The 22,579-nt window shown below is 36.2% G+C and overlaps 1 protein-coding gene across 1 annotated transcript in view; it reads left to right on the top strand.

Moving 5' to 3' along the window:
- USP7 (ubiquitin specific peptidase 7) overlaps window positions 1-22,579 on the top strand; it is a 75,418-nt gene that overhangs the window by 48,714 nt on the left and 4,125 nt on the right. Inside the window, exons 8-30 of the mRNA XM_030001638.2 lie at window positions 2,480-2,534; window positions 3,075-3,155; window positions 3,249-3,339; window positions 4,144-4,226; window positions 5,211-5,320; window positions 6,174-6,330; window positions 7,443-7,587; window positions 8,196-8,326; window positions 9,422-9,556; window positions 9,752-9,853; window positions 10,549-10,654; window positions 11,072-11,164; window positions 12,063-12,130; window positions 13,367-13,467; window positions 14,848-15,001; window positions 16,388-16,455; window positions 17,592-17,700; window positions 17,795-17,872; window positions 18,226-18,326; window positions 18,948-19,047; window positions 19,890-20,009; window positions 21,365-21,436; window positions 22,376-22,466. Of these exons, the coding sequence (XP_029857498.1) occupies window positions 2,480-2,534; window positions 3,075-3,155; window positions 3,249-3,339; window positions 4,144-4,226; window positions 5,211-5,320; window positions 6,174-6,330; window positions 7,443-7,587; window positions 8,196-8,326; window positions 9,422-9,556; window positions 9,752-9,853; window positions 10,549-10,654; window positions 11,072-11,164; window positions 12,063-12,130; window positions 13,367-13,467; window positions 14,848-15,001; window positions 16,388-16,455; window positions 17,592-17,700; window positions 17,795-17,872; window positions 18,226-18,326; window positions 18,948-19,047; window positions 19,890-20,009; window positions 21,365-21,436; window positions 22,376-22,466 (2,351 nt within the window). The remainder of the gene's footprint in view (window positions 1-2,479; window positions 2,535-3,074; window positions 3,156-3,248; window positions 3,340-4,143; window positions 4,227-5,210; window positions 5,321-6,173; window positions 6,331-7,442; window positions 7,588-8,195; window positions 8,327-9,421; window positions 9,557-9,751; window positions 9,854-10,548; window positions 10,655-11,071; window positions 11,165-12,062; window positions 12,131-13,366; window positions 13,468-14,847; window positions 15,002-16,387; window positions 16,456-17,591; window positions 17,701-17,794; window positions 17,873-18,225; window positions 18,327-18,947; window positions 19,048-19,889; window positions 20,010-21,364; window positions 21,437-22,375; window positions 22,467-22,579) is intronic.

The following is a 22,579-nucleotide window of genomic DNA, read 5'->3' on the forward strand; positions in this document are numbered from 1 at the left end:
AATTTGCATTTCCACATTGTTAGTTCTGCTTTGATGACTGTTGTAACATTTTCTTATGACATACCAAAGATGCACGTATTTTTGCCTATGCACAATTTAGAAGCATTTAATGCTGTATTCTGTTTCATGATTTAAAGCTTAAGAGGAGTATCTGTTGCATGAAGTAAAGGTGTCAGAGCACACACACAAAGTAACTCTTTGCATTTTCCTCATTCTAGCACCCTCTTTTCCTCCATAAAACATCTACAAAAAGGCTTGCTTTTTATTTTTATTTTTGCCCAGTATCCAGTTCACTGTCTGGTATTTTTACCAGTCTAGCAGTACTTCTTGTGAGATGGTGTTACAGGGTGTAATTTTAAATCTAGCCATAGAATTATGCAATATAACTGCTTTGACGGTGGTTGGGGGTTTTTGTTGGGGTTTTTTTTTTTTTTTTTGTTGTTGTTTTTTTTTTTTTTTTTCTCCACACTAGCTTGATGTTTCAGTTAGGCATGTTAGAACAGAAGATTAAGACTAGTATAACCTTCACAAGCCTTCTCTTTGTGTGTCTTGTAAGCATGGAGTAGGATTTTATCAAAAACTGCTCTAAAAGATTGTATTTCTCATTACTTTGTCATGCTGTATTTGTAGACTAGTCTTTTGTAGTAATATTGACAAGCATTTTTTAATTTAAAAACAGGTTAGGAAGTTTGTATCGTCTTTTTCATGTAGCTGTACTACTGTCCATCGCGCATCTTCTGCTAAAGCTTGTAGTAGTGCTCTGTCCTGACAAGACTCTTTGTAACCTTGCATCTTTGTAACCTTTCCTTTTCACTTTCTGGGGGAATTTTAAAGTTAAATGGGTAACCTCAGTGTTGTATGTTTGTCTGGTCATACCCTCTTCCTACTAGCACACTGTATATTTAGTTTATCAGTGCTCCTGCTGTCCTGTTACACTGGAAACACTTACTGGTATTGTAAATATTTCATCTTGAGTTAAGATCCCAACTGTGTCATCTCTAGTAGCATGAAGAGACCTTTCCCGAGGGGGTTGCAGATGCTTAAGTTTGCATCTGAGAGCAAGGTTTTAGGAATGTGTTCATGCCTGCCTTCATTCTTGGGAAGAAATTTTTGAGTGCGTTTGAAGATTTGGTCTTCCCCTGCCATTAAATCAGAGAGGGGTTTCTGACCTTGTGAGACCTACCTATATGCTATGTAGAGTGTAACTTTTTACCAGGTATTGTGAGTTTCTAAGTTTGGCTTCTTTCAATAGAAAGTGATGCCATTGTCTGAAGGAGCCCTTTTTTACCCTAATATTAGTATGTAAACTTTTTCTTTGATTTTGTCCTTTAAGCTGGCTAGTGTTAAAAGCCTAGGGAGTCAGGAGGTTACTTTCCATTCTTAATTATCCAATAGGTCACTTCCTTCAGCTTGTTTAAGTGTGGACACCACCCCACCCCACCCCCAGTTGTTTTGGCACACTTTTGGGAGTAGCATGCTGCTGTGTGACAGTGAGTCACTGAGAAGAGAGTGGGAGGGGAAGATAAAGTTACTATTGCTCCTGATCACTCCTGTGCTTGTGGCTTCAAGGGCCGGGGTTGAACTTCATGCTGAAGCTAGAGCCTACAGTAAACATAGCTTATTTCATACGGTTAGGAGTGATGACTGTTGCAAAAAGAGTTGTCAGAGACTTAAAACTTAAAAAGCATTCTTGAGTTTAAGTTCAAGAGTTTATAGGAGAAAGTATTTCATGCTGAAACTAAAACCGCTTTGTGCTTCTTTTTTATTTAAGGCAGTAGTGCTGAATACCCTTGTTGCAGTGTGCCATGTTGGCTACGAGGCATTTAGAGACTGTTGCTCTCACCCTTCCTTTCACACGAGTGTGTTTGCACATGGACAGTTTAGGAAGCTGGTTGCCTCCTTGGAGTTAGTGTGCGTCCAGGATTAACTGTTTAGATGAGCACAAAGGAGCCAGTATTTCCTATGAATCCATTTACTTCCTTTCATGTGCTGAAATAATCCCTGAACGCTACTTGACTGCACCTGAAGGGCCCTCAGAAGAGAGGCAGCTAGAAGCGTGCTGCGGAAACTATTCTGACAGCACTGAATTGCTCCCAGGCCTTTTCTTAAGAGTTTTTTGACGTGAACTGAGACTAGGTTGTAGACTGGAAGAATTCTTCTGCTAGCAACAGCCTGGCCCTGGCCTCCTTGGCTGGCTTGGGCTGCCTTCCCAGTCCCTGTCCCCAGATCCACAGAGAGAGAAGGCAGGTGGGCACAGAACAGCTGCCAAAATGTCCCACAAGTCCACTGCCCCTTCTTCCTGCCAAGTAAATGCTACACAACTGAAAAAAAACCTGTGCATCAGCCAGTACTAAATCTCAGAGTCTTTACATCTTGCTATGTATTAAATTCTTGATCTGCAAAGAAATCACAAAAATGTCTTTTGAACTGTAACTTTTCTTCGTAGTATAGTAAATTTGTATTAATTTGCCTTACAAAGGTGGGAGACTTTAGACAGCTTCATGCAACACGATGTCCAGGAATTATGTCGAGTGGTATGTTTTTACTATTTCTTACTGATCTGTGACACATAATGTTGTCTCTTGATATTGTGTATATATAATATAGTTTAGTAACAATCCTAGTTATAGTGGCACAGATTAATTTAAATTAGGTCTCTAAGACACAGAGTATTTGCCTTGTTTTATTTCTCTTTTTTAAGAATGGGATTGATTGTGACCTGTTGTGGGTGAGGAATTTGTAAAGGATAGGGAAGGTTGAAAATAAATGGAACATATGCTAGTGGTCCTTATATAGCCATGGAGAGAAATGCAGTTTTGAAGATGCAAACGCATCGTTACATTTGTGAGGTTTTCCAGACTCAAAGAAATGTAGCTGGAGTAGTCCTCAGTGCAGTTTTTAGGGGGAAGAGGAGCATTTAAAGGACTAGAAAGGAGATGCCAGTACGAATAGACTAACATTTCATTTTTATGCAAGTGACCTGGACTTTAATCAGTGAAGTAGTCATCTGTGTGTGATGAATAAATGAAAACTGTACAATTTTATCCTATGTAAAAACTTAATTTTTCTTTCAGCTGCTTGATAATGTGGAAAACAAAATGAAAGGCACATGTGTAGAAGGAACTATTCCTAAATTGTTCAGAGGGAAGATGGTGGTATGTATTCAAAAATATTTTTTTTTAATAATTTAAATTAACTCTGTTACATGTATACATTGAAATTCTGTGGTTTTTGGTTTTTGTTTACAGTCTTATATCCAATGCAAACACGTAGACTATCGATCTGAACGAATAGAAGATTATTATGACATCCAGCTAAGTATAAAGGGAAAGAAAAATAGTAAGTGATACATTGTGATATGCCCCAGTCAAATACTTCAGCATGTTGGACATCTTTAGTGCCTGTTGATTTCCAATGGGTCTGTTGGTGCTCAGCACTTTGAAATATCCTTGCTTTAAGGCACCTAATTGAAAACATTTTCTGCAGAAAATGTTTTTGCTTACGTTACCTTCTTTTCCTTCACCAATTTCCCTTCCCTGCTCCTTCCTCCCCAATTCTCACTGATATCTTTTCATAGAACTGTGAATTTTAGGAGTTTTCCTGGTGTCATAAAAGTGCATACTATGCCATGGTGATAACAGTAGTGTTGTCACAGTAGATTATAATTTATATATGAAGATGAACTTGGAGGAAATAGATTCTTATTTAGACCTGACCATGGTAATAAGCAAATAAAAAGAATGAACTAATCAGAGCAGCATATCAGTGGTCCCTTATCATCACTTTACCCAGTACTTGGCATACAAGACATGAAAAAGGACATGTAAAAGTCCAGCAAACAGAATCATCTAGCTTGATACTTAATAGTTGCAAAGTGAGAATAGGAGATTTGGCAGACAATTCTAACCATGTGATTTCAAAATCTGTTGATATTCTTAGGTAAGCCCCTACAATTTGGTGCATTTCTTGACATTCTTAAGCAATATACAACTTTTTTTTTTAAAGACAGACAGAAATATTCAAACAGAAACACTCATGTCTTAATATGTTATTTGATTAATACAATGTTAAGCCCCCAGGCTAGAGTAAACTTACATTTTTTTTCCTCCTTCCCTACAATTCCCCAATCTTCTTTTCATTTAGTTTTTGAGTCCTTCATTGACTACGTTGCAGTGGAACAGTTGGATGGTGATAACAAGTACGATGCAGGAGAACATGGATTGCAGGTATTTTTCTTTTTTTAAATCTGGTTTTAAATTTTATTTCTATGTCCTTGTCCTTCCATACAAAGCTATGGTAGCCAAAAAACGTTGCAAAAAACATTCTAGGTTGTATCAACTGATTTGGGTGATTTTTCTCCTTAGACAAACTTTTACACAGCTCTTAATTGCTGTTATGTTTCTTAAAATGGAGCTTGGTTTTTAAAACAATCTAATTAGCAGTGAGTTTTACTTTTATACCTCTAAGTGTTTTAGTGACTAGAATGTTTAACTTCTCTACTAATCTCATGACTGAGAAGTTCTTCCTTTGACAGTAGTCTGTTCTTCTATGTATCTAGTAAAAAAGCAGCATAGCTCTAAAAGTAAGTTTAGAGAGGTCATTTTTGTATCATCAACAAGAACGCCAAATGAACCTGTGGAATTTTAAACATTTATGTGTGTGCACGTGTTTCTGAGCTTTTCAGCTGCACTTCGCTGCACTCACTGTAGGAAGCTGAAATAATTTATAAAAAATTTTGTTTTACTAAAGCTTACTTCTGCAGCCTCCAGTAATGTCAGTAATGTTCTACATATTCTTTAGCTGTTTTTAGGAAGGTACAGCATGGTAGCCAAATATTTGTTGGCCGGACACAATGAACATGAAATTCTTAATTGATCAAAAATGAGTTCTTGCCTCTGTATTCTCTTTTAATTTTATTTATGCAGGTAACTTGCTTTTAATGCAGTGAGGTGTTTACATGTGCTTGTATGAATGGCCTAAATTTAAATGAACTGAGTTCTAGTAAGTGTTACTGGAGTAGCTCATGGGAAAGTTGGTGCAGTGTTAAGATAAGTTAACCTCGATTCAATTTTTGAACCATTCTTTGGTGCACATTGTGTTGTCAAGCCTATAAAATGAAAGTCCATAGGAAAAGTGTCTGCAGCAAACAAGCATGTTGAGTTGCTAAAAATCTTCCAATTTCAACCCTCTCTTTTTTTCAAAATTTCTAGGAGGCAGAGAAAGGTGTGAAGTTCCTAACATTGCCACCAGTATTACACCTACAGCTCATGAGATTTATGTATGATCCTCAGACTGACCAAAACATCAAGATAAATGACAGGTAAGTTTGGTTGGTTGGGTTTTTTTCATTGTAGAATTTGGACCTGTGAATATATTTTGTCAAAAATAGTTTGCCAAAAGCCTATTTTTGATTTAACTCCAAGGGGAAGGTTTGTGCAGTCACACACATGTTGGAGGTCCCCAAAAGGTGCACTGATTGAATGTTAAGGTTGTGAATGACAAATTGAATACTTAGTCATTTGTAGCTGTTGTTTTGAATATGAAACATGTGAATGCATCTTTTAACACTTTGTGGAACATTCTTTGTGCCACGTGTGGAAAGTTGGTACATTCCCATAGACTGCCACAGGAATAAGTAGGATGAATAAGTAGTCCTCTGCTTTCCCTCCATCTATTTCCATGCCCACTCACTGTAACAAGAGGCTGATAATTTCTCAAGGAGATATGTTGTTGGTTGTAAACCAAACCTGTATTGCAACAATTTCAGTCTCACCAAGAAGGTGAGACTGCAGCAGCTGAAAGACATTTCAAAATAATGTTCCAGTCCAGTGGTACCCTTGCTAGAAAAGCTGTATTTGTGTACTAGAAAATAACAGGTTTTGAGCTTTTCCCTTGACACAGTGAATCCAAACCAGCACTATTTCAGTTAAAGTGCTCTTACCCTTGTTACTGAGTGCATACTTTCTCAGAGGTGCTTATGAAGATTATTTTTATTCCACATTAAAACAGTATAAAATCTGCCACTGTATGCAGTATATTCTGGATAGAAATGGCATTGTAACAGCAATTTGTTGAATTTTTGTAACTTGCTTGAGTAAGCACTGATGTCTTGCATAATAGCATGTGTCTGTCTTAATTACAAATACAACTGTCTTAATTCTTTTCAAAACTAGGTTTGAGTTTCCTGAACAGTTGCCACTAGATGAATTTTTACAAAAAACAGATCCTAAAGATCCTGCGAATTACATTCTTCATGCAGTTCTAGTACACAGTGGAGATAACCATGGCGGACATTACGTTGTTTACTTAAATCCAAAGGGGGATGGCAAAGTGAGTATTGCAAAGCACCTAAACATATTTGTGTTTTGCAAATATATACTTGCACTTTTCATAATGGGCAAATCTTTGGAATTTTTCCTCCCTAATAGAAGAACTTGCTGGCACACTTACTTCATTACACAAGGATTTGACTTCTCCATGTAGTTCTTAACTTGATATTTTTTCATTTGACACCAATTCCAATGTATTTGGGAAACTTACTTTGTATTTACAAAAAGAAAAACCAGCAGCCCTCGCATCTAGTTTTTGCTCTTTAGGGAGGAGCCTGCATTTGGAGGCATTGAAGAATCACATGCCTTCTTAAGAGGAGCAGCTTCATCTTTTCTATTGGCTTTTGGCAAAAGACTTTGAACTAAGGGAATCCCTTCAATTGTGTGTGCATATGTGTTGAAGTTCTACTGCAATCAGATTTTATCCAGTGTTTTTTTTAGGCTGACTTTATGCTGAAGCAAATATGAACATTTCAAATGTTTCTGTGACTCAGAAGTTCAATATCTTTGCATGTCCCACTGTTACAGGTTTAGGTGACTTGATTGGATCAGACGTTTATAGGTCAGGTGCCTCTTCCCTGGAGTTGACTGGTTTTGTGTGTACATGACTGTTCACAGTAAAAGTATAAGTCAGATTTTGCTGTGAATTTGTTGCTATTTGTCTTTCATTCTTACTTGGCTTTATTGTTTTAGTTTAAAATTTGCTGTAAATTACTTTAAATGTACAAATAATTACTAGATATCTTGTGCATCACTGCTTTTTATTTTATTTTGCAACAAATAAGGTCAATTTTCTGATTTATATCAAATAGATATTTGAGTAACGGTCTTAAGAAAAAGTTCTTTGAATAATTACTGGGCTTCTGATATTCAGTGTAAAATGTTCAAATATTTCAATAAAGGTTTGGTATTTATGGCCTGCCTTAGGCTTAGTGCAAGTAGCAGGTAGCACAAAATATACTGAACTAGAATTTTTTTTTAAACTGATGCTGCTCGAAGAGCGATTTTAGTTACTTCAAAGAGCTGAAAGGCGTGCCAGAAATAGGATTAATTTATCATTCAAGAATATGGTTTTGTGTGTAAAATTATATTTATATAAAATTTTCTCCCTAGTGGTGTAAATTTGATGACGATGTTGTATCAAGATGTACAAAGGAAGAAGCGATTGAACACAACTATGGAGGTCATGACGATGACTTATCTGTACGGCACTGTACGAATGCGTACATGTTGGTTTACATCAGGGAATCAAAATTAAGTATGTATACTCTGCGTGTTATTACAAGTTAGATTTACATACAGGGATTTAGGGCTATATTTTACTTCTGAATTGTTGATGGTCTTCCTATACAAAAGGACTTTGTTAGTTAATAGTTGGAATTTATAGATTCCATGGGATCAACCAGCCTTTCTCTCACTTCTGTAAAGTATGTGCTAATCTAGTGTCGTCTTGTCCTAGCACAGTAAGGCAAGACTGCGTATCTGCAAAGTGCTTCAGCCTTGATTTTTTTATAGGATGGAAGAATTAGTGAACTAACTTCAGTGATGGAAACTAAATCCAATTTATTATGAATATGTAGGTATATGTATACTAAAACCAAAATTTAGTGTTGGCAAATATTTTTTTTAATCCTGAAATGAATATTTAATTCAGAAGTCTATGATACATATTTCATGGAAGTAGTGCGTTTTGGCTTGGGATAGGAAATGCTGCTTTTGCCAGAACATGATGATATCAAACCATGTTTTTAATTAAAAGATGGAAAAAGCTGGTTTTGACTTCAAATCAGAGGAAAGTCAAGTGTGTATGAAGAAAACCCTGTTTGATGTAAATCTTGAAATGACATCACAAAATCTGCTTTGTAGGTGAAGTTTTGCAGCCTGTCACGGACCATGATATTCCTCAACAACTTGTAGAAAGGCTACAAGAAGAGAAAAGGATAGAAGCTCAGAAGAGGAAGGAGAGGCAGGAAGCTCACCTCTATATGCAAGTGCAGGTCAGCTTTTGAAACAGATCAAGTTGCAACTGCCTTACCATTAAAATTCAGAGTGTTGAGCCACCCAAGACAACTCTTGATTTTCTTTTTTTTTTAAATTTGTGTTTGGAAGTAGTGGTTTGAAGTGAAATTATTATTTTAGTGCTTGTAAGTATATTTACATACGTAACGAATCCTAATGAAACAAACAGTACTGTATGTTATAGACATTTCTGTTTTCTCTAGAAGTTACATGCTTGGAAGTAGAAATAGTAAGTTCAGGTGAAAGGAAAAGGACCAGGTTATTTTGAATGGCTGCCCTGCCATTGCACTTTCATCTCCTTCAGGAATTATTTTCTAAAATTAGAATGTATCTAGCCATAGGCTGCAAGCCTGGACTACTGCCAAATGAAGCTCATCAAGTAGAAGCAGAAGGAGAGAGTGCTTATATTTGCAATTATCTTTTTGGAAAAGCCAGATGGACTAGATTGTTATGAATTGCCTTAAGGAACCCTGTTTATGGCTCTTTCCAGAGCCCATCTGGCACAAGAAAATAGAACCCGTTTTCCATTTGCCTCCACGTTTACTTGCATCTTCTTTCTGGTGCTCATAAGTAGAGGTGTTGGTGAGGTTTAGCTTATTCTACACTGCATTTACACTAGAGCTGTTTTCAGTGGAGGGACTGGCAGAGTTGCAGTGTTTGTCTTTCTGTTAACAAAGAATGCATGCGAGCTGTGGGAGATCACAGGAAACATTTTAGGCCAGCCTCCTTGCATTACACCAGTAAAATAATTATGTAGCCTTTTTTTAAGTGCCAAGATTGTTAGAGCACATGTTTCCAAGATTGGGATCTAAGTGCAACTGGTTTTTAATTGTTTGGGATTTGTAAGAATTAGTGTATTTTAATTACTTACACTGACTTGACTATCAATCACCATTTTTTAATTTCATTATAATCTGTATACTTGCGAATTTTCTTCATGAGAACGCGAATAGTGTTAGCAGTGTGCCACTATGCAGAGAGCCAGTGTTGTTGCATAGTTAAGCATCGTAAAAAGGTAGTACGTTGTGCAGCTGAGTTAATATGAATAGTAACCTTTAAATGTGACTTTTCAGATAGTGGCAGAGGATCAGTTCTGTGGTCACCAAGGCAATGATATGTATGATGAAGAAAAAGTGAAATACACTGTTTTCAAAGTACTAAAAAACTCCACTCTTACAGAATTTGTTCAAAATCTCTCTCAAACGATGGTAAGTTTTCTCTAGCTGAATGTCTGTATGTATCTATTGTATTACATTACAGTTGCTTCATAGTCTTTATCTTCTCCTGGTAATGGCAGCAGTCATAATTCAGACCTTTTAAAACAGAAGATCTATTTGGGCTTAATAAAAGTATCTTAGCCTTTTTTTGTTGTTGTTTCTTGTCACAATTTTTGTTTATTGTAGGGATTTCCCCAGGATCAAATCAGATTATGGCCAATGCAAGCTAGAAGTAATGGAACAAAAAGACCTGCAATGTTAGATAATGAAGCAGATGGCAATAAAACGGTAAATATTCGATAAGAGGACATTATTTCTGTACATCACCCATGATTTTTAGTTCTCCTTAAGAATCTGTAAGTTTGGGACATCAGATTTTTCAAGGTTTTAATCTAACCTGTATCTGGTAAAGTTTGATACTTGAGAAGACTTGAGATTTAGTGGATTGATTTGTATAGGAGGGAGGAGTGTGGTGCACAATTTTATTTCCATGAAAAAAAAGCATGATCATGATTTTTATGGTATATTTCAAACAGAAGTGTCTTTTTGAGTCCTCCATTATTTGGGCAAAAACTCTGGATTTAATGAAATGTGTTGCTTAAAATGTAAAACATTGTGTCTAAATACCACAGAAAACAGTGACTGGTTTCACTGTCCTGTTACTTCTAAAGTGAAGTAATTTTCTTGCCATACTAAAGCAAGCTGTAGGTGTATTTTTAAAATCAAACAGAAATAGGTCCATTTTAAATAAAAGCTATCATTTGTGCTTCATTAAAACTTTTTTGGTGTTTTTGTATCTGTCATTGTTTCTCTTAATAAACTTCATAAACTTCCTGTCATTAACACAACTAAAAAAAAACCAAAACCATCATTCTCCCACTCATAGAATGTCATAAAGTTCTTGTATCTGATGAAAATGCAGGTATCAGGTTATATTATATTCTCCAGAGACTTTTTTTCTTCTTCCACATCTTTCTACATAGATGATTGAGCTCAGTGACAATGAAAATCCATGGACAATATTTTTGGAAACAGTAGATCCAGAGATGGCTGCTACTGGAGCAACATTACCCAAGTTTGATAAAGATCGTAAGCATATATGCTAAAACTTGAGTAAATAAAAAATACGTTATATTGGGTATATTTCAGAAAACATTGTGCGCTCCTTTTTTCAATGATGACACTGATGTACCCATTAAACGACAGTGCTGATTTTAGTTTCTTCTCATGCAGTTTTTCCCTTCATTTCTCTCCAAGTGTAAAACATTTCACATTTTTCATGTTTTTAGAATCACTGAACAAATTTATATATATACATATATATATAGTTGATCTATAAAAAAATTCACCATTTAAGAATATTTTAAGGGCATTAAGCAAATTAATAAACCAAAGACACATCTTTGTTACTATTTAAAGAAAAACATCTAGGTGATCTCCCCCCTGCCGCCCCGACGTACTCAAATAAGCTTTGCTTAAAATTAAATCTTGTTTCTTAATTTGTAGATGATGTAATGTTGTTTCTGAAGATGTATGATCCGAAGACTCGAAGTTTGAATTATTGTGGACATATCTACACACCTATATCCTGTAAAATACGTGAGTTCTGAAATTCAATTTCATTGTTATAATTGAAACTTTTAAAAGACAAGAGATTGTATATCTTTTTTTCTTTTAATATTAGTTTTATCACTGAAATAAAAGGCAGGCCACAGAAAGAAATTCTGATTTCTCCCAGCACCTGATAGTTTTCTTCCCTGTGTTGTGTCAGTGAAACTTTCTGCAACGCTGAGAGTGTTGCCTTAATACACTGTTGGCTGTCAGTTAATTTTTTGTTACAGGTTTGCTGTATTCGCCAGGTGTTGCTGAACATAAACAGCTGATTCAGACTTGCTGTAAAGCTTTGTGATTTGATACTGCTCTCCAGTTTGTTTTTTTCCTTCTATTTCAAGGTTTTTTTTGTGAAATGTATTTCTGCAATAGCTTTTAAAATAACTCTTCTATACTTTTCACTATGGTAGCATAAGAGCAGCTGCTCAGACTGAATTGGTCATAAGCCTTGGTTTTCATATGGGTCCATTTAAAGAGTTCAGCAAATGTCCACTGAGTAAAAATATTTCAATTTGTCATTTTGAATATCTCAATTTGTTGACTTATGTACATGCTTTCTAATTCTGTATTTTAGCTGTCTTAATTTCTTTTTTTCTTTTAAAGAGATTAAAATTTTTCTCTGGGGAAGGAACAGTGTTACTTCATCCTCTGATCTTGGGTAGCCTTGCACATAATTTTGTTGTTGTTCAGATGAAGTGGAAGGAAACCTTAAAGTCTGTCACTGGGTTGAATGTCAATAAGGGAAGCTTTAATCTGGAAGGCTCTCTTTCTTAGGCATTTAAAAACTATTTATCCAGGGTAGAAAAATAGGTTATTTCCTTTTTGCAGGAGGTCTCACTAGCAGTTAAAGTGCAACGCATTTCACATTCCTTTCCTTTTCCAATAGGTGACTTGCTTCCAGTTATGTGTGAGAGAGCAGGATTTCCACAAGAAACTAACCTTATCCTCTATGAGGTTTGGATTGATAGAATTTTTGTAACATTTTTGTCTTTTACATGCTATAACTAGAGAAAAAGAATCTTTATTCAGTTAAGAAAAGGTTGCTCATAACAATTGTAATTTCTAAATCATAAGCACTCTGTAACCTGTAGCTTTGAAGTCTACAGTGCTGCAAGAGAGTAGCAGCAGATATTTAACTTCAAAACAGATTTAAAATTAAAGAGCTAAAGGTGTGAGGCTTTAAAAATAAAAAATCTCTATATGAAGTCCTACATGAGCAGCGTTGCTGTGCTAAATCTGTGCATATCCTCTGAGTCGCAGTGTTAGAGGAGCTAATGCTGCTAACATGATTGGTCATTGTATCTTCAGTGCCCCCCTTAGACAGCAGAGTTGAGAAAATGTTGCATCTTCCTTCCTTCCCTAAGTTAGAAGTCAGCAAACAAAATACTCCAGTCTGCTAACATGTTTCTGCCCAAATACAGAAATAGTAAATCTTTGTAACTGCTGTGTTTATTGAGTGCTGAAGATGCAGATCTTGCCAAGGCAAAGTGCTTGCTATAGTAAGAACGAGGAATTTTTTTTTTTTTTTTTTTTTAATTGCAATTTTTGTTAGTAGTTGTGCTGCTCTCTCTGGTGGTTCTAGGGGAGCACGCACACTTCCATCCTAAAAAGCAGAACTGTCAGGTACTCCTACTCTGTGCAAGTCAGGGGTGCAGTTTGATTCTGGTTTGTTTAGACATGTCTTTTTATCCCAAGAGGTCAACCTACAGGTATAAATACGTAATACGGATATAGATATTTTATAATATATGCATTTTTAATATGTTTTTTTTTTTAAAAAAAAAAAAAGACAAGTGAATTGCTCTACAAAAGTTCTGCACTTTTAAAATAAGTGAGCTTAATCAGTGTTCCAAGCTTCCTGGAAGCTGCATCAGTAGAAAATTATTCTCTGAATTTCAGAACATTTTCAGTGCAAACAAGATAATGCTGAATGGTAAAATACTTCTGAAAATTAAAGTAACTTGAGTGAGACTGCAAAGGTAAAAATGAGCAGGCAGCTTTATCGATAGCAATTAGATGTATCTGGACCTTAGCTAAAATTACATTTAATTTGCATATATATGTCTCGATCCACTAGTTTCAGTTGAAAGAAGATTCAGGTTACCTTATCTGATTACGTCTTCACTATTATGACCTTTATTTTTGTCTTTTGCTGATTCTGTGATCAACAGTTTTTGTTCTTTATTGCAGGAAGTTAAACCCAATTTAACAGAAAGGATTCAAGACTATGATGTATCTCTTGATAAAGCTCTTGATGAACTCATGGATGGTGACATCATAGTGTTTCAGAAGTATGTATCTTAAGGGGCCAGCTTATCATTGCAATTAAATCACCTGGTTCACTTTGCGAATAGAACTTCCCTTAACTTAGCATTTCTAACAAGAGCAAAGTACAATTTTCCAACAGTAGACATGTTCTCATTTGTTTATTCAAAGGGGAAATGAAAAAATATTGGTAGTATTTTAATTATCACATGCCACATTATTTAAGGAAAAGAAGGTTTCATCCTAGTGTAGCAAACTAATAACCTGAAATAGGTCTTAATATTACCAAAGAGTGTGGTTCAGCAATGCACGTGAGTTCTGCAGCTTTTTACTTGGAGCCACTGTAACTTAGACACTGAAGAGCCTACCAACATTTCAGATCTCGGGCTCAGTACCATTACCACTGTACAAGGCTCTTGGCTTGGAGCTCCTTTCAGCCTAGAACTAAACTAAACTGCTTTCCCTTTTTTTCCTTTTACTCATGCTCACAGTAAGTTCCTTATTGGTCTACGGTGATGAGGTGCTCCCAATTTTCCTGAGCATATGCGACTCATAGGTGTACTGGTGCTTCAACTGGAGTTTTCTCCAAGGCAGGAGAACTCCTCCATCTTGTATCCATTAAAGGGATCTTTCTTAAGCTTGTCAGGGCTATAAATCAGCATTTCTATGCTCTCACTCCTGATGGTCACACCCAACTGTGTTGCTCTGTTTCTCTCCATGGGCTGACAGTGGGTGGAAGCCAGCTAGTCTATCTTCAGCACTCTTACCCCAGATTATGTGAGATGAATGTATTTCTCATGTCATGCCTTGGAACTCGCATTCCCTGTTGACCCAGTTGGTGTTATGCACCTTTGGCTGGCTGCTGACTCCTGGGTAAGTGCACAGCTTGTACCCTGGTGCTATTTCTCCGCTGAGAAGATAGGGGTACCAGTCAGTAGTGACCCAAACCAGCGTCTGTGCCGACTGTTTTGCTTCTGTGGTTCAAGGATTGCTATTGTACTTCTGGCCTCTGTGCAAAGCCGTTATTACGGGACTGTATGGAAAGCTGTGGCAGCGTTAGTACAGACGCACAACAATGTGCCAGGGTGGGAGGGAGGGACGACTACTGGTAGAATGCTGCTGCGAAATGGCTGGATTCAGAGTATTGCCAGATTGCCAAATGAGCGAGCACAGTGTGCGAGTGTGTTTGCCCTTGCACTGCACAGAAATACTCTGAGGTGTGGGTCACTACTGACTGTATTAGTTCTACTGAGTACGAGTGGTGGATCTTTAAAAAGGTTTCTAAACTTTATTTCTGTATCTCTCAACTGTTGCTGACTTACTGTAGAACGTTTTCAAAAGCCCTAACTGCTTGTATATGTAACAATGTGATATGTAACGGTATTATCATTTGTTTGCTCTTGCAGGGATGACCCAGAAAATGATAACAGTGAGCTACCAACAGCTAAAGAATATTTCCGAGACCTCTATCATCGTGTGGATGTCATTTTCTGTGATAAAACCATCCCCAACGACCCAGGCTTTGTTGTTACTTTATCCAATAGGATGAATTACTTTCAGGTATGTCCCCTGTTTGTTTCTCTGCTTTTGTTTCCTTGTTCTGAAAGTAACTGCTGTGCTAGTTCACAAGTGCGTTATATGTACTTTTAGAAAAGAGTAGATCTGTTCTTGCACACTTCTTGCATTGTGGTAATGAAAAATTTAAGGAAGCCACTAATGCTTGTGAGAAGAAAATACTCCAAAAAACCCACCCAGTTTTATTAATAATGAGTTATTTGACAATAGGATTCTTTCTTGATATGCCATTCTGCTCAGTCAGGGAAATGATATTCTAATGAAATTATGCGTTTGCTTTCGAAGTGACATGTAAAACTTGCTCAACTTATTTAGCTGTTAAAAGGAAAATACCGTGGGAATCTAGTGATACCTATTTTCTGCTTGTAATATCACCAACAATATTCATTTTGTAGACCAAAATTTATTGCTTTCTTCAAACAATGTTGTTTAATGCTCAGTGGCACTAACAGACCAACCTGTTGTGTTCATAAAGGGTAGCTGGGGGTGTCTAGAAGAGGAAAACTGGACAGTGAAACTTAAATAAAATAAAATAAAATAAGGTTGGTGTGATCTATTAAGAGCCTGAGTAGTTTTGGCTCCCTACAGTTCTCCTGCAGTTGCTTTTGTCAGAAAACCCAGACAGTTTATTTTCTGTCACCAAAGGCAGGAACTTTGAGCACCTGCATATGCAGGGGAAGTCATGGATGACTTTTGCTATCCTGTTCTCATTGTCTGTTTTTCAGCAACTCACTTTCTTTTATTTCATTTTTACTTGCAATGTAAGTTTTTATAGGGGCTTTTTTTTTTTGGTGAGGGAAAAATAGACAGGGAATCCCCATGCTTTTTGTGAGGCAGTGATATGAAATATACTGATGGGAATAATGTGGTGATATTACCCAGCAAACTAACTTCCTTGGAATAAATTAAAGAACAGTGGGAATTTTCAAAGAGCAAGTCTTACTTATTTCTCCACTAATACTATAATGAAAAACAAAACAAACAAAACAAAAAACACCAACACCAACACCCCCCCCCCCCAACAAAAACAAACAAAAAAGCAAACAAAAAAAACCCACCCCAAAACAAAACCAAAAGAGGAGTAGAGCTATTGTGGATTTTGTGGCCTTTTGGTGACAGTGATTTATTGTAATAAAACAGACAGTGTCCTCTCTCTCTCTCTTTTTTTTTTTTCCTCATATAGCTTATTCTTTGTCAACTGTTCAGAAGCTAAAGATGCTAGTTTATTTTGCCTTAGAAGTAGACATAGTGCGTCTCTCAGAATTTCAGTAGCATAATGTTCTTGATCTGTAATGAATGACTGTATGGTTGTAGAGCAATGTCATAATTGTCTGAAATAATTCAGAACTTACAAAAACAATTTATTTGCAGGTTGCAAAGACAGTTGCGCAAAGACTTAATACGGATCCAATGCTATTACAGTTTTTCAAGTCCCAAGGGTAAGATGAATATCCTTAGTGTTCTGTGTCTAAACTATTCTTTAAAATACTTAGCCCAAATACTTAGCCTAAGTATAGATAGGTAGCAGTTACTTGGTGGCTGTTTCCAGGTTGTTAACTAATTCTTTACCGGTAAAATGTTAGCATTCTGGCATGCACAGCAAGTTGCATAGACAGTTTTAAGTATTGCAACAGCTGGCTCTAGAGCCTCAAAGAGTTGCACATTTTAGAAGAGTTCTAGTAAGCATCATTGAAAAAAGATGCATTTTTAAAGGATCGTTGTTTAAATTTCCAAAATCATTAATTCAAAGCCTTACTGTACGGGACAAATTATTAAGCTAATGCAAGTGCTGTTAAAGTGAATGCAGAGTTCGGGAATGGAGGAGAGCAGAAACAAGTGCACATAAAAGCAGGACTTTTGCTGATTTTTACAGGTTTAAATGCAGGAGTTACTTCACTGATTTTCCCCCACCTCCCCCAAAGTCTGTAAATGAGGTTTAATGAAGATGACGATGATCTAACAAATTCACAGCTGCTTAAAGGGACATTTCTGGTTAAAGTGCTGTTCTCAGGCACAGTTGTGTAACACTGGATTTGAATCTGTATAAAACTATAGCAGAAAACAGCATATTAGTTATATGTAGGAATAATGCATACACACAAATTACACCATCTTTTCGTATTTGTGTAAATGTAGGTTGCTCTTTATTAACCTGTAGGTATCTCCCTTCATCATCAATGACACTGTCGTAATTTGAGTAGCTCTTTATAGTTTACAGTGCTGTGGTGACTCTGGAATTTGCTGTGTCATATGGCTCCACAAATTAACCTTTCACAATCCAAAGCATGTGCTGCTATACTAGTAGTTTCAGAGGAATATAGGTCTGCCACCCTGCAGCATTAAAGGTGAGCTTGTAAACATCCAAGAGAGTGAACACGCACAGTGAATGGTATTTCTGTCCCATACACTCACCTGTCTTTAAAAATCACTAAAGCACTGAATATAATGCCGCTTAGGCTGTGCTAGCAATTATGTAAAACTGGAAGCCAGGAATAAAAATGTACTTGGTACTTCGATTTACTGAGCAGTGATGGATTGTAAAGAGATACTTACGTTTTTCTTTTTCCTTCTGTAGTTATAGGGATGGCCCTGGTAATCCTCTTAGACATAATTATGAAGGTACTTTAAGAGATCTTCTGCAGTTCTTCAAGCCCAGGCAACCTAAAAAACTTTACTATCAACAGGTAAGAGTCTTTTGTTTTTATTCGTGCAAATTTTAAAAAAATAATTCTGCCCCGTACAAAGTATGCCTAAAGTGTTTTTCTTTTTTTCCTTAAGCTCAAAATGAAAATAACTGATTTTGAAAACAGAAGAAGTTTTAAATGCATATGGCTAAATAGCCAGTTTAGGGAAGAGGTGAGTGAAGCTGGCTGTTACACACTTGCTATCATTTCTATGTCAAAGCTGGTATGGCTGTGATGACGGTTCACACTGTTGTCCCTCAATAACACAAAATTAGAACAAAGTTGTATCTTATGTAAAAACCCAACCAATCAACAACAACAATAAAACCCGAACCACCAAAAAATTTAAAAAATTGTTTCAGTTCTTACAAAAATTTTGAAGATAACATAGATGTTCACTTTAGTAATTGCTATCTTTTAAAAATAAAATTTTGATGAAGAGAAGAATCCAGTGTATTCTGTGCTTTAATATGGTTGTTTACATTTTCAGGTTTTCTAACAATTTTTCTGTTTCAAATTCCATAGGAAATAACAGTATATCCAGATAAGCATGGGTGTGTGCGAGACCTGTTAGAAGAATGTAAAAAAGTTGTAGAACTCTCTGAAAAAGGTTCAGGGAAATTAAGGTAAAGCTGGAAGATTTTGATTTCTTTTATGTGACCATGTGAATTTTATGCAGAAAAGCATCCATAGAATTTAAAATACTGTGGAAACCATTATTATCAAATGAAGTCTGAGACTATGTTAGAAGTAAAAAGCTTCCAGAGTCACATTGTTAAGAGAGTTCTTATTAGCTATGAATATAAATTTTATGTAATTATTTGTTTTGTATTTCATAAAGTTACATCCTTGAGATGTGTAAGTTTCATGAATTGCATTTGTTAACTCACAATTTAATAATTGTTTCAAATTTAAGCATTTCATGCTGTTCACTTCTCAGGAGTTAAGAAAAGTGAAGTCATCTAAAGAGAGTTTAAGAAACAATCTAAATTAAAAACCTTCATCTTGTAATTGCACGTACTGGCTTTTTTTGCCATGAGCCAGAAGTGGTTTAATCTCTTGTAACTTTACAGCTTAATTTTTACTAAAGACTGAATTTAAAGTTTTACAAATACAGTAGTAGCATCTGTTTACATCCTGACTACACTAATCCTTCTCAAAGTTAGAGAAAGAAATGTTGCATTGATTTTTTTAAAAATTTTTTTTGTAAGTTTTTTTTATGCTTTTCCTGTTTGTTTATTTTTAAGGCTGCTAGAAATTGTAAGTTACAAAATAATTGGTGTCCATCAGGAAGATGAGCTGTTAGAGTGTTTGTCACCTGCAACAAGTCGAACGTTTCGAATAGAGGTGAATATTACTTTCTTAAAGAAACTTTAAAACTTGACTTTGAGAGAAGAAACTCTCCAGTGGTAGTTCTCCTTTCCTGGATTCTGATTTTCAAATACTCTGATCTTTGCAGCAAGCTAGATTACATGATAATATATATGTATTTTTAAAGATAATACTTCTAAAATTTTTCCTTTGTTCCATCTGCTTACCTATAATGATGTCATTCCTTAATTTTTTATGTATGTTTATTATAACGATACAGGAAGACTTGGCAAGGGCTTGTCCATAGGACATTTGCTGCCTTAGCAATAATTCCAAGGTTGGTTTGAGGATTTGTGATATAAACGTTTATTCTTTGAACCCACTTTCATGCTCTAAACTTAAGTAATCTAGAAGACTTTCTTTCCTTTCCTGTTAAGTTTGAGCTTCTTGAGCCAAATTTTGATACTTAGGTGATTTTTTCTAAACATTTCATCATTCAAATCTGGTAACTTGCCTCAAAGATCAGAAATTTTAAAAAAAGAAAGTTTCCAATGTAAACTATAATAAGGAGATGACAAGAGGTCTGTGATACTGCTATCAGCTACTACTACAGCTGATAGAAGATTTCATGTCCAAAAAGCCATTTGAGGAAGCTGGGAGAGTATTTACTGAGTAGGGGAAGCTGAAATGCTGTCATGCCAGGGATGAGTGACTCTTGTAAAAAAGACTCTGTCAAACAGCATGGTTGTTTTAATTGTTTTTAAATAGATCTGTTTTATATCAGTAACAGTACATCAATTATGCTTTTAGTTACTTAATAAGTTACTTTTTGGGGAAGTTTTAGCTGATTGCAGTCATAATTTTATGTCTGGATCTAGGAAATTCCTCTGGACCAGGTAGATATAGATAAAGAAAATGAGATGCTAATCACAGTGGCACATTTCCACAAAGAGGTTTTTGGGACATTTGGAATTCCATTCTTGCTGAGGATACACCAGGTACAGTATGCCTCTTTTTCTCCCCATGGGATTATATTGATGATGTTTTCTTAAAGCACTGTCAAAGAAATTAATATAAAAAGTATATAGGAAAATACTGCTCCTGTATAAAGGGTTCTGCCCCATATATGCCTTCTTACGGTTAAATCATTTAGCATCTCGGTTCTCTTTTGCATATACAGATTTAGTGTTTCAGTGAGCCGGTGCAACATCTAGAAAGTAGGCATTCAGCATCAGCCAAGGACTTGAAATGCTATCGAAGCAATACTACCTCCTTCCCCAAACCCCTGCGGACGCCCACCCCCCAAAAAAACCAACCAACTAGAATCCTGTTTCTAATACCACTAAAGTAATTGCGATGCAGACTTGTTGGCGAAAGTGGCTAGGCCATGGTTGCTTGGCTTCTTACTGAGACACATGATTATGAAAAACAAGTTAGCTTTCTTCAACATTTTCTAAGATGACTTTACATTTTATAATGTCTGTGATTTGATGTGCTTTATCTTCTAGGGCTGGAATTTAATACAAAAGTGAAAGCTAATTTTGAAAGCTTAATTAAAATTCTTAAGTTTTTATGTGGTGCTGCTCCAGCTGAATGTCACACTGATTCTTTTAATATCAAAGTATATTTCTGGGGACAATTAGTAATTTGCTTCTAAACTTTTTCTGGTTCGTGTATGTTAGTTTGTATGAAAACTACCTACTTTTCTAAAAGTTTTGGAATGAGAAATAAGTCTGCATCTCTGCATCCCGTAGAACTTTACTATATTTCCATATTTTTGACCAATGTAGAGTAAAACCTGTGTGTTGATTTCTGGTGGAAACCATTTGCACTGACTGCATTTCCCTGTCTATGACAGTTGATACATATTATTGATCTTTAAGTTGATGGTATCCATCACTTTTGGGGGCAGTTTACATACACAGCATGCAGAAACATACTATAAAAAGTTACTAATTGAGGGGGAGCATCACAGGTGTAGATGTTTTAAAAAGTAATATGCTTAGAAAGGATATGTAAAATTTTTTTTCCAAATGCCCATTTTGCTGCTAATCTTCTAACTTTGTTTCTTAACTTTAACCTGACTTACACGTCATTAGCAGTTCTTGGTCGATTTATGGGACAGTTTGCGTAATGATGAATCAGTAAGACTTAAAGTTGCTGAATTTATAGCAACTGTTGTTGTATGTTGTTATTCTGTATGGTAGTGAATGATGTTGACACTTGTGTAATTCTGTAAATAACTGAGAGGTTAAGGCAACGTATTTCAATGAAGCTTGAAGGAGGAAATACTAACAGCATCCTTTTTTTTCCTACATTTTTTTGACATTAAAAATCTTGTTGTAATTATTAGGGTGAACACTTTAGAGAGGTTATGAAGCGGATTCAGACAATGCTGGACATACAAGAAAAAGAATTTGAAAAGGTAATGTCAAGTTGGGAGAGTTTTTATTGCTGATTGTGGACCCTAAATGAGTTTATTTTAAGAAGCTGGAACACCACAGATTTGGGATAAGTGTAGATTTTAATCAACAGAATAGTTGCTTGACTTAAATAGTGCTTTTTCTGAGAATAATCAGGTAGGGTGTATAAGAGTAGTATTTCTGTCCTCCATCAAAAGAGATATTTGGCAAAACTTTAAAGTAACCTAGAAAAGTTTACATGGTGCAGGACCTCTAGAGGCCACCCACTTCAGGTTCCTGCTCAGAGCAGAACTAGTTTAAAGTTAAGTCAGGTTGCTCAGGGTTTTACGTAGTTGCAATTTCAAAACTTCCAAGGATGGGAATTCTGCCACATTCTGGACGCTGTATTTTAGAGCATTACCACTATCATCACTAAAAGACTTCCCCCGCCCGCCTTGCATGTAATCAGAATTTCTCTTTTTGCAGCTTGTGGTGGTTTACCTCTTGTCCTTTTGCTGTGCAGCTCTTTGAGAAGAGTCTGCTTCTGTGTAACACCCTTCAGTTGGTGGAATACTAGATGCCCCTTGTTAGCCTTTTCTTGCCTGGGCTAAACAAACCCATTTCCCTTAGCTTCTTGTATGCCATGGGCTCCAGCCCCCTGACTGTCTCACAGACCACTGCTGGACTTGCTGCAGTTTGTTGTTGCCATCTCTTTTTCCCTGGAGGGCCTGAACCTGGACACAGTACTCCAGATGCAGGTTCATGATTTCCTGAGCATTCATTTTATCCCATTATCCAGGTTGTTGATGAAGATTTTAAACAGGATTGGCCTTTATCAATCCCTGAAGAATACTGCTTGTAACCAGCTGCAAGTTAGACTATGAAATTAGACTTGAAGGCTTTATTTTAATGTGGTATCTTACCAGTTGTGTTTTGGTTTTTTTTTTTTTCCCTTTTCATAGTTTAAATTTGCAATTGTAATGATGGGCCGACACCAATATCTCAATGAAGATGAGTATGAAGTGAACTTGAAAGATTTTGAGCCCCAACCTGGTGAGTTGTTAGACAACCTGACTATTCTTTTGACCTGCTGAAGTTGCTCTTCTAGTAGTTATAATGTCATTATCCTTAACTGAGGATGCAGAAAGAGTTTGTTCTTCGAACAT

Source organism: Aquila chrysaetos, chromosome 25 (assembly GCF_900496995.4).
Source record: "Aquila chrysaetos chrysaetos chromosome 25, bAquChr1.4, whole genome shotgun sequence".
In the NCBI taxonomy this organism is placed as follows: domain Eukaryota; kingdom Metazoa; phylum Chordata; class Aves; order Accipitriformes; family Accipitridae; genus Aquila; species Aquila chrysaetos.